The sequence below is a fragment of the Nicotiana tabacum genome, chromosome 10 (genome assembly GCF_000715075.1).
Source record: "Nicotiana tabacum cultivar K326 chromosome 10, ASM71507v2, whole genome shotgun sequence".
Taxonomy (NCBI): Eukaryota; Viridiplantae; Streptophyta; class Magnoliopsida; order Solanales; family Solanaceae; genus Nicotiana; species Nicotiana tabacum.
Window position 1 is genome coordinate 21204365 of NC_134089.1, and position 12446 is coordinate 21216810.

At 31.5% G+C, this 12446-nt stretch overlaps 1 protein-coding gene across 1 annotated transcript; it reads left to right on the forward strand.

Annotated features, from left to right (window-relative positions):
• Positions 1-2842: 2842 nt before the first annotated feature.
• LOC107780018 (type I inositol polyphosphate 5-phosphatase 8-like) lies at positions 2843-10518 on the forward strand. Its single transcript, XM_016600559.2, has 11 exons — positions 2843-3054; positions 3908-3947; positions 4095-4179; positions 4479-4556; positions 5316-5406; positions 6493-6597; positions 7209-7689; positions 7793-7986; positions 8107-8215; positions 8342-8490; positions 9907-10518. Exons 2-11 carry the CDS (start codon positions 3921-3923, stop codon positions 10064-10066), a joined length of 1479 nt encoding a protein of 492 aa, XP_016456045.1. The 5' UTR covers positions 2843-3054; positions 3908-3920; the 3' UTR covers positions 10067-10518.
• Positions 10519-12446: the final 1928 nt, after the last annotated feature.

Sequence of the window (12446 nt, forward strand, 5' to 3'; positions counted from 1 at the left end):
TAGTTAGATGTTCTTATCCCATTAGCTCCTAATTAGAAGAAAAAACAAAGTCAACTTTAAACTTATCTTTATTTATCTCTTTCCTTTTTTTTTTTTTTTTTTAAATTAAAAATTGCATGCCTTCTGCTAGGAGTACGAGACATGTCGTAAATGTATCCCCCTTTAAGAAGCAAAGAGGTAAATAAAAAATTGAAAAAGAAATCTACTCAAAATCCAGCAAACCATTTCAAAATAAAGCACTTGTACAAAGTGATATCATAAGCAAAATTGTTAATTTCCCAGGTGTTTAGCTTTTAGGAAAGCCAGAAAAGAACGAAATTTACTTCATCAGGAAAATACATTAAAAAATCCAATATATAATGATGTTAAAGAATTTACACTGTATTGATTAGCTTAGTCACTGAATCATGTTATTTATTAAAAATAAATCCAAATAAATTTGAGGGGTGTATTAGTTCTATGTTTGACACGTTTAATTAGTCAGTCAATTAAACAAACTAGAAAGTAAACGACTGAAATGGTCTTAAATTTAATTAATGTTTAACTGGATTACTACTGATTCACTTTCACTATAAATTCATAGGATTTAGCACTTTTTCAACTTTAATTAACGTTTTAAATGAGTAACCCTGACAAGTGTCTGATCTGGTTAAATAATTAAACATAACACAATCTAATCCTCGTCACATTTTGTTGGCTGAAAGAAAACAGTTGATTTTCTCAATTTATTAATCATGAATCTACATCCATATAATTTTATCACTTTCTAATTTCACTTTTTGATTTATTTTATGCTTGTATGTATCGATGATTTCGATGACAAATTTATTTGCTAGTTTTCAATAAGACCATCTAAAGCAGGACGAAGGGAGTCTAATTCGAAAATTTTAATTGTTAGTAATATTTTGAGGCGAAAGGAATGCTTATTCGAAAAGTTTATTTGCAAATTATATGTTGTTAATTTAACGCGGATAAAGCCATAACACTGTGATAATGGAATGAAATGAAGTATAAAAGATGATTAGAGGCAATGGTGCAATAATTATAATAAAACATGTTAAATATTTATAATGCTTGTAGTAAGTATATACAACAACAACGATCTAGTCTAATCCCACAAGTGAGATCTGGAGAGGGTAATATGTACACAGACTTTACCCTACTGCAAGGGGCAAAGAAGCTATTTCCAGGAGGCCCTCGGCTCAAGAAGGCGACAAAAGACGATATATTAGTACCATCAATAGAATCATAATAAAATAAAATAACATAACATAAAATAACAACAATATAAGAAATACGAAATAAAAGTATTTTATGACCAACAATATGTTTGCCAAATGACCTAAACAAATATAATATGTTCCTCCTTTGGTAATTTCATTACCTAGCTAGCAAGAACCATATTCTTTCTACTTTATACTTTTTGAATTTAAAATATATGTACCGACAATATTTTTTTAAAATAAGTAAATTAATTTAATTTATTATAACAAGTTATTTACAATTTTAACATATAAATATTTTTACTTAAACTCATACTAGTTTTTTTATATATTTATATCCCACGTGAAAACAGAAATTAGAAAAGGCAAATAAATATCTCAAAAAAATTGTAGTTTTGTGATAGAGTAACATGTATCATAGAATTATTTTCGTAATTACCTTTTCTAACTTGTTTTATAATAATTTTTTTGTTTCATTTGTGCATAGAACTTCACCTCGTTTATTTTTAATAAATAAAATTGACAATACATATAAGCACGTTTCACTATAGTTGACAGACTAACATAATTTGAGACAGATTTCTTAAGAATCCTTCCAAAATCTTTCTAAACCGTAATTAGTAGTACTAACAATCCAATGATTCTCCTTTATTTAAGCCAACCAGTTTCAAATTTATGGCAGTATAATCACGCAAATATTTTAAAAATTAAGGAAAAAGACAGAGTTCCTATACATACAACTCTATTCTATGGTTAGAAAACAACCAATGAAACCATTAACACGTAAGAAAATCATATGTCTCTGTCTATTTGAAATTACCTTTCTAGCCTTTACAATCAATTTCTGGACTTCAATGTCCTTTCTTCTCTCTCTCTCTTTTTGGAATTTATTTATGTTATACTATATGTCAACCAAGTAAGAAATTTTCATAATGAATTTTAATATAGATAAGTTATTATTTTTACTAAATTACTAATTAATACATATTAAAAAATTACCTATAATCTTTTTATGTATCGAAGAAAGAGATATACTTGGGGGTCGTTTGGCAGAAAAAAATAATATATGTATTAACTTTGCTATTACTAATTTCTTGTTTGGTATACCCTATTCGGTACTAATCTTATATATAGTAAACCATAGCATTAGCAATACATTGTGTTTAATATATGGATCAGCATGCATAAAGACAAAATTGACCTTTCAAAAGCATATCAAACAGTTGATATAAAATAATCCTAACATAATGAATTCATGTGTTACTAATACATCTCATTCATTACTCCCTTCGGTGGATAATAAGTGATATTTTGACTTTTGACACACCCCTTAATAAAATACTAATTCTTAGAATTTTTTTAGGTATTTTGACTAAATTATCCATAATTAAAATTTGCATGTTGTTAACTTGACGCATTGGAATATTTTAGAAAAAAAAAAGTTAATTTCCTGTTGATTGTATGGAAATTTTCTTATTTTGGACCAAAAAAAATTCTCTAACAAACAATCCCTAAAAGTGATCAAAAATCAAAATACAATTTCTTTTGCAAATCTGAATGTCTCTCTCTCTCTATCTCCATCATTGTATAAATAGAGAAGCAGTTAAAGCTTTTTGCTTTTCCGAGGTAATCTACCAGAACTACTTCTTCTCCTCCCTCTTTATTCACAAACCAACCAATAAGCCTAAACTAACCAAAACTTTCTTCTCTTTCTTCGTGCAAAAACATAGCAGAAATGAAAAGGAAAGATCGATAAATATAGTTCACTAATTTTCTCAAGAAACTGCAAAAAGTTCAAAAACCAATAAATTCTATCAGTCCTTACTTATAAGTAAGTGCCCCTTGTGTTGTCATACTTTTCTGAGTTCTTTTTACTTATTTTCTTGGGGAAAAAATTGAATTCATAGTTTCAATATGGTAAAGTTTTTGCCTTGTTTTCAACTGATATCAGCAATGCCATTGACTGTTTTCTACAAAAACACTCTGTTTTTTGTAGTATTTTTACATCATTTATTTTCTTGGAACTTTACTTTAGTATGGGTCAATCACATAGTAATTAAAACTATCACTGATTTTCTCACTTTAATTGATATTTTAGTTCAGAATCTTTATACTATTGCACATGGGTTTTTCAGAGATCAATATGATTTTAATCAAAATTTTGTAGTTTGTACTAAGTGGAATGAACTCAAAAAAGTTTTTACTATTAATATGGGGTTTGAAGATTTGATCTTCACCTTTTTGTAATATATTTTCCTTTTGTGTTTTTCTTTATTTGCTCAACATCTCCACTTTGTCTTTCCATTCTGTAAAGTCCCCTAAAAAAGAATAAACATAATCTTCAACCAAAAGTAACTCTCTGGCTTTTCTTTTATTCTATGTTTATTATTTAACAATTTTTTTTTTAAAATTTTTGGGTTTGGGTTTGGTTTCTTTTCGTTTACGATCCCTTCTCAGAAACTGTCTCCAAATCTCCTACAAATTGTTCTTTTTTATAATTTAAATTCCACCGTTGAAAACGCCATTAATGACTTGTTTATAGCAACCCTCGCACTAAACTATATGTATTATTTACATTTTTCAAACTTTCTTTCGTCTTCTTTTCTCATCTTATGTTGACATAAATACTTATCTTATAATCTCAATCTCAATATAAATACCATCTTCTATATTTCTTTTTCCAGCTCCATTGCAGCCATGAAAACAGAACGAAAAATACCAAAGGTAACATTTTTTTAAGTTATTAATTTTTTTTTCCTTTGTTTGGTTTCAGTTGAATATATGTATGTGTATTTTTATACACACAGTAGTGGTGTAACTATGTGTTCTTGAATGAATACAGATGAGTTGATTTTTGACTTATTTTTGCAGTCTTCGTGGACTAAAGTGGTGGTTAGGAAATGGTTGAATATGAAAAGCAAATCGGAGGAATTTTATTCAGATCATATTGTAGATGGTAAGATTTTCACATTTATTCAATTTTTCAACTCTTATTTATAAATAAAACTCTTTATTTATGTAATTCTTTCCTGATTTATGAAGAAAATAAGGCAAAAATCACTTTTAGCCCGCAGCTAAAACTATTTACGTTCAATAATCGCGACAATGTATAAAATTTATATATTTTTATATATAACATACAAAAATGTATATATACGTATATTCAAAAAATATATATTTTTCTATTAATTTAAGAGCAGTTGTACAATGTTATTTTTTAAAATAATATTAATTTTATTTTTATGAAACTAATAGGGATGGGTAGAGGAGAAAGAAGAAGGAAGAGTTGCTCAGACGATGGGAGTTGTGTTGTGGTGCCGGAGGAATTGTCAGGTAAAGATTTCCGGTGATCGGAGGTTTTTTTCCGGTGAAGTACAGCTTTACTCGGATTTTCCGTTGATTTGATATATTTCATAAATATGGACTGCAAATCTCTGCCGTTGATTTGATAGATTTTTATTATGTGATTTGACATAGTATAATCACAATTAGTTGAGAGCTTTTTTTGGTTAGTATCTAATCATTGTCTCTCCTTATGCCACGTGTACCAGGACCTACCTAGTCCCTAGTTCTAGTGTGATCATTCCTTTTTTAGTTTTCACTAATTTCCATAGAAAGTCATAATTTGAACTATAGTTAAATATTTTCTTACTTTTCTGTTCCTTAAAAATCAATCGAAAATCTTATCATTTACACATCAATTCCACTTTATTCATATATTTTTCTTTTCAATATTAAATAATTTATGTTTATTTTTAATTTATTGATTTAAGTTCTTAACTTTTCAAATTAAGTTCAATTTTACTTTTATATCACTGTTGAGATTATTTAGCATGATATTATAAGAACATTATGCCTTTTTTTAATTATATATGACTATTTTTGAATGATCGGTAAAGAATAACACTGGAGATAAATAAATAAATCACTGGTGGTAGATAAATAAAAAAACATGAAGTTTTAGAAGTGTCATTTTTTTATTTTAATTGTAACTTGTTATAGGAGATCATGTTTATCTAATTATGATGTGGATATTATTATTTTGATAAATTAGAAATTAAACTATGAGTAATTTCATTATTTGACAAGCAGAAAGTTGGTTGATGGAAACAAATGATGGAATAATTCAACGGCCAATATTGGAGAAAGAGGCATCCACTGTCACTGATCTTCAAAACCTTAGGTAAGGCAAGAATGATCTCCTAATTTTGAATCTTTGATATTAATAAATATAAATTTACGCTACCCTTTTAGGTATTTGCCAAAAGGAACTCTAAAATTTAATGCATACCCATGTTAAGGTTCATAATTAGATCATAGTACTTGAATTAGTTAATGTAAGATAGACTAAATTTAGAATTTAATAACCAAAAGCATAGATCTAGAAGCCGCATATTGAGCCAAGTCATAGGCTTAAGTACCTCTTGGCCATGTGCAAATTCACTTTTGGCTTCTCAATATGGGCTCGGTATTCGCATTAAAGTTCAACTAAATTTGAATTTGCGCTGGTAAATCTCATATTGTAAGATAAAGTGCTCACTAGCTAATAAAGACAATTTTATACTAAGTTTTCGGACTCAATATTGTTAGCTAAGGATGAAAGAATATTTGTTACTCTGTTTTAGTGGGCCATGTGCAAATTGAGATCTCTATAGTGCCTAATAAGTCATTGGTTTAAGTAGTTTTTGGCCATGTGAAACTACAGTTAGCTGGTTTCATAGGCTTTCTGAATAGATACTACACTTTTTAGTTAACTTAGGAAAATTATTGTACTTAATACCTTGCCTAGTGCAGCTACTTTGTCTTTGTCAACTAATGGATTCAACTTGTCTTCGTATGGTTTACTTTTGTAAAGTTGGAAGCTTCTAACTATCCCCTATGATATTTTATTTTGTGCTGGTTTTTTGTTAAAAATTACCACCTTTGGCCAATATTATTCTGATGTGCATGCGTGGTCCAATAATAAACATACTTGTGTAATTGCATACACCATCAAAATATTCAAAAGAATGATAACAGTGAAATCGAAGGTCTATCAGAAACAACATCTTTATTCACATAAGGTAGAGGTAAGGTTGTCTGCTATACCTCACCCTCCCCAGACTCACTTGTGATATAACACTAGGTATATGTTGTTGTTGGCGAAGAAAATTGAACTCATATGCAAAACCCGTTAATTTTTTTTTTTTACTTTTGATATTTATCTTTTATTTTGGGTCTCTAAAAGATTCTTATGTACTTGTTTGTGTATGATTTAAACCATAAATAGGATGTTCGTGGGGACATGGAATGTAGGAGGCAAGTCACCACACGATGGGTTGAACTTAGAGGACTGGTTGAATTCCACTGCACCAGCTGACATCTATGTGCTTGGGTAATTTCCTTATCTATTTTTCACTCTTTATTAAATTTTATACAAACAAATTAAGACGAAAAGAGTATTAGTCTTCATATAATGATATGAAATGGTAAAGTAAAGTTAATATTAAATTTAATAAAATATGATTACTCAGGAGATAGGAGATAGATACGAAATAGTTAAGGTGCGCGAAAGTAATATGAATGGTCAATGTCACTTTGGATAAAAGAGTGTTATGTCCAATATTTTGGTCTATGTGATGTGATAGTGGCTTACATCAAGTGCCACGCTAGAAAAGACCTTGTCCTATAATTTTGAACTGTCGGTTATTATTATAGATGAGCCGAGGATCTTTCGGAAATAACGTCCCTGTCTTATTAAAAGTAAGGGTAAGTTACGTGCACACAACCCTTCTTAGACCCATCTTACTTGTAGGATTATAGTGTGTATGTTGTTGTTGTTGTTGGTGGTGGTGGTGGTGCATTTATTACTATAGATGTGGTCTTTATTCCGTATATACTTGTTTGAATTTAATTGTCTGGTAAACTTGTGTGCTTTTACTAATGCATTAGGTAAATTTATTTTCACTAATATTTTTAAGTTTTTAACCCCTCTGCTATGAACAGGTTCCAGGAAATTGTCCCTCTAAATGCAGGCAATGTACTAGGTCCAGAGGACAGTGGTCCAGCTGCCAAGTGGCTTTCGTTGATTCGTCAATCTTTGAACAACAACACAAACATCACTAATAACACCCCAAATTCCGAGCGAAAAAGTTCATCCCCGTCCTTCCATGACTTGCACCAACAACAATCTAACCTTAAACCAAGAATCAGCTTCTCAGATTTGATCAAATTGGAAAATGAACTCGAGCGAGAAGATTGGGAGAGACTCTTGAGTATGAATGACGATGGATCGCCCAGTCCAAATTGCATGTCAAATAGATATAACTCTTCTAGCCCTGAGCAAAATAGATATTGCTTAGCTGCAAGCAAACAAATGGTTGGTTTATTTCTATGCATATGGACTCGTACCGACTTGTATCGACACATTAGCAACTTGAAGGTTTCTTGTGTTGGAACGGGCATCATGGGCTATCTTGGAAATAAGGTACAAATTAACTCCAAGGAATTGAATATATCGCATGTTTAATTATGGACATTTAATTTCTTGATTTTGATCGTGTAACACATCTTTTCTTGATAATATATAGGGTTCAATATCGATCAGTATGACATTGCATCACAAGACATTTTGTTTCGTTTGTACTCATTTGGCATCCGGAGAGAAAGAAGGTGATGAGGTTAAAAGAAATTCAGATGTCATGGAAATTTTAAAGAAAACAAAGTTTTCACATAGTAGGATTATTGGAAAACCTCTTCCTCCTGATAATATTTTGGATCATGAGTACGTATTTTCCTTCCTTTTTGTTCATTTTTTTCCTAATAAAACTGGAACGATACTGATCTAAATACATTGTTAGATAACTACTAACAATTTACTCCTTTTCTTGTTTTGTTTATGTAGCAAGATAATTTGGCTTGGAGATTTGAATTACCGACTTGCATCCGGTTGCGAGGATACCTACGAGTTGGTAAACAACAGTAACTGGGAAGTACTTCTAGAAAAAGATCAGGTAAAACATCTTTATTATACTATGTGCACCCTCAAACACCTCTACATAAAATGAAGCGGGAGTAGTAGAAAAATTTGAACACGTAAAAAAATTTAAAATATTTAAATTTTTTAATTGTTATGGCAGCTAAGGATAGAGCAAAAAGCAGGACGAGTATTCAAAGGTTGGAAAGAAGGAAATATTTACTTTGCTCCAACGTATAAATATCTCTACAATTCTGACCATTATGTCGTTCAAACTTGCACATCAAAGGAAAAGCGGCGGACTCCTGCCTGGTAATTTTCCAAAATTAATTACTCTTTTTAGTATTTTAAGACTAATGGAATATTGCCATTTTAATAAAATATTTATCAGATGCTTGCATTTGAGATAATCATGAATACGTGCATTTATCAACCGACATTTTAGATTTCTATCTAGGGACATAAATAAATAACATAATCCAAAAACTTAATAAGTTATTTTATTTCATTTCTTGGTTTTTTTTTTGGGGGGTGGGGGGTGGAGATGCACCGACCATATGAGGATTTTACTTAATCTAAGTAAAAAAATTGATTGGCTTTCTACCTTTAATATATAATATTGCACAATTAACGACAATCTTATGCTAAAAGATTAGTCATTATAGTGAACTTTATGCTTAAATTTGTTAACAGATTCCGAAAATCTGATAATTTAATCTGACAGATTAATAAATCTCGCTAATCTTGATGGTTTTCCCACACTAAAAGTCTACCTTGTAGACCTAAACTTTAATCTATATTATCTGTTTGATCTGTTACACCAAATTCCGAAGATATTTAATCCTGCAACAAATATCTTAAAGCATATTCTAATCCATAAATTTGAACTACAGCAGAAACATACCTTCTGGACAAATTAATCTTTCTTTCTTTCTTTTTTTATTTTTATTTTTATTTTTTGGTGTTAGGTAGTAAGAAAAATATTCACATTATTTGAGCATAAGATTTGAAAACTATCCACTTGTTCAAACTACCAATTATTTTAATAATCAGTTATGGTAATCTCGAAGCGAAACTTTGGAGCAACGATAAAATTGTTTTCATGTGACCTATAGGTCACGGTTTTGAGCTGTAGAAGTAGTCACTAATGTTTGCACTAGGGTAGGTTGTCTACAGCACACCCTTTAGGATGCGACCCTCCTTCGGACCCAGTGACAGATCTAGAATTTTTACTAAAGGGGGTCAAATATAAATAAGTAAGCATATGAAGAAATTAAGGGGAATAAACATATAGTATATATACATAAAAATAAAATATGTAACATATTTATGCGGTATAATTTCCTGACAAAGGGGTGTCATGACTCCCCTTGCCAAAGTTGTCCTTAATTATGGTAATCCCAATGTTTTGGTAAATTTGCACAGTAAACTACTGTTTTCTTGTTAATATGTCATGAGAAAGCCACACATTGGCAACAAACTCAATAAGACATGTTAGATTTTGTATCATTCCTGATTTAACATCTTTCAGTGTCCTAACTTTTTCGTAGTACTATGAAAAATCTTGCATTTTTAGCCTTTTGCACTGAATAGCCTTTTTTCCAGAAATCTTGGACTTAAAATGCTTTTATGTAGTTGAATTCTTGCATCAAAGTACCATAAGTTACTGTTTTTCTGCATAAAACAAACTGTACTAAAACATAATTCCTCCAAAATTTTAAATTGCAGGTGTGACAGGATATTATGGAAAGGTGAAGGACTAAAACAAATATGTTATGTTAGAGGAGAATCAAAGTTCTCAGATCACAGACCAGTCTATTCACTTTTCTCAGTAAATAATTTAATAGAAAAGTACCAAAGCGAAAAAGAATATTTCACTACCCTTTAGTCCAAAACCCAGAAATTCTTCAACAAAGTATGTGTACAGCACTATAAGGTTTCTCAGTCACAGCTGAAAATTGGACAGACCAATAGGGGAAGCCCAGCTCTGGCTTTCGGACCAATGACAATCTGACACGTGGCCGGTTTTGGACATTGAGTATGGTATTTTTAGAATTGTCACGGGCGGGTCACGCATGCTCGGTGACAGGCATGCTCTGTTGTTGACACGTGGTATCTCCTTGGTTGAGAAATGAAGCTCAGCTCTTGCCGGAAATTTTCCCTCTATAATTCTTTTGTTTGTTTTTGGTGCTTAGGCCTAAAGAAATGTAAAGAGGAGTTTCTTATATTGGTTGAAGAACTTGAGGGAAGATGTGTATCTATCTAGCCTCTCGTCAATTTTGTAAGCTCAATATTTTTTTGCTTCTTTAAATGAAAATGTCTTCACCTTTTATGTGTTCAGTTTTTTTTCTTTTCTTTTCTTTTTTTCCCAATAGTTATATAAACAAATTATTGATTTCATGGTTCATTAAAAAAGATTTATCTCTTAATTATCTATCGTGTACTTTTCGTTAACCATATTTTGAGGTTTGTTTAGTTGTCTTTACATGATAATCGGGATAATCCCATTTCTATAGCATAATGGTGTTTGCCGATTTCTTCCCTTTTATAATAGTAGTATGAATCTGAGCTAATCTGGTTAGACAAATGTTGCGGAAGCCAAATGTATATAGTGTGAATAAGTCACAACTACTATACCAAAAATTATGACAGCCACCAAATAATAAATAAGACAATAAAACAACAATAAAGGAAACACCAGAATTTACGAGGTTCGGCTAATTTTGCCTACTCCTCGGACACAACCAATATTTTATTCCACTCCAAAAATACAAGTGAAATAATACTAAAGAGAGAAGATACAAATGCCTTAAACAGATGAGAAGGCAAATGAGAGGTGTGTTTCAATCCTAAACATTAGGCCTTCTTTTATAGGGGAAAAATCCCTTCCAAACTTAACTCCCAACCAATGTGGGACTTTGGCATTTTGCCAAACTTCAACAAATCTCCACCTTGGCAAAATTCCACATTTTCAATTCTCTCTCAATAACAAATTTTGGTTGTGTCTTCATCTTCAATCTTCAGTGTTCAACAATGTTGATCAAATCCAAACAATGTTGAAACTTGACCGCAGTCACCACCTTTGTCAGCATATCAGCAGGATTCTCTGTAGTATGAATTTTCTTCACCGTGACTCCACCTTCTTCTATGATTTCTCGTACGAAATGATACCGAACATCAATGTGCTTCGTCCTTGCATGATAAACTTGGTTCTTCGCTAATTGAATAACACTTTGACTATCACAAAAAATTGTGATACCTTTTTGTTCAACACCAAGCTCCTTTAGCAATCCTTGAAGCCAAATTGCCTCTTTCACAGCATCTGTAATAGCCATGTACTCTGCCTCTGTTGTAGACAAAGCAACTGTTGACTGCAAAGTAGACTTCCAACTAACTGGTGCCTTTGCAAAAGTAAACACATAACCAGTAGTTGATCTTCGTTTGTCCATATCACCCGCAAAATCTGAGTCACAATATCCAACTACAGACTGATTGTCTTCCTGCTCAAAAACTAACCCGACATCTACAGTATTATGAATATACCGTAGAATCCACTTCACAGCTTGCCAATGCTCCTTCCCTGGATTGTGCATATATCTGCTAATAACTCCAACAGCTTGTGAAATGTCAGGCTTTGTGCAAACCATTGCATACATCAAGCTACCAACAACATTTGCGTATGGTACCTTTGACATATACTCTCGTTCAGCTTCATCCATTGGCGACATAGTAGTACTTAGCTTAAAATGGGAAGCAAATGGAGTACTAACTGGCTTAGTCTTGTCATCTATGCCAAAACGTTGAAGTACTCTCTTCAAATATTCCTTTTGAGATAAACAGAGTTTCTTTGAACGTCTATCTCTAATTATCTCCATGCCAAGAATTTTCTTTGCCTCACCCAAATCCTTCATCTCGAACTCCTTCTTCAGTTGAATCTTCAACTTATCAATTTCTTCCAAATTCTTGGAAGCTATCAACATATCATCAACATATAGGAGAAGATATACAAAGGAACCATCTTTAAGCTTGTGCAAATACACACAATGATCGTATTTGCTTCTCTTGTACCCTTGCCGCAACATAAACTCATCAAATCGCTTGTACCATTGTCTAGAAGATTGTTTCAATCCGTACAACGATTTTTCAAGTTTGCACACCATATTTTCTTTTCCAGCAACTTTGAATCCTTCTGGCTGAGTCATGTAGATTTCCTCCTCCAAGTTTCCATGTAAAAACGCAGTTTTTACATCCATCTGAACTAGTTCCAA

What these genes read in the sequence shown, in the direction of transcription:
- LOC107780018 (XM_016600559.2), top strand. Translation starts at nt 3,921, where the DNA reads ATGAAAACAGAACGAAAAATACCAAAG. An exon ending in ACTGATCTTCAAAACCTTAG is followed by an intron (nt 5,407 to 6,492) that starts GTAAGGCAAGAA and finishes AACCATAAATAG; the next exon opens with GATGTTCGTGGGGACATGGA. An exon ending in AAGCGGCGGACTCCTGCCTG is followed by an intron (nt 8,491 to 9,906) that starts GTAATTTTCCAA and finishes TTTAAATTGCAG; the next exon opens with GTGTGACAGGATATTATGGA.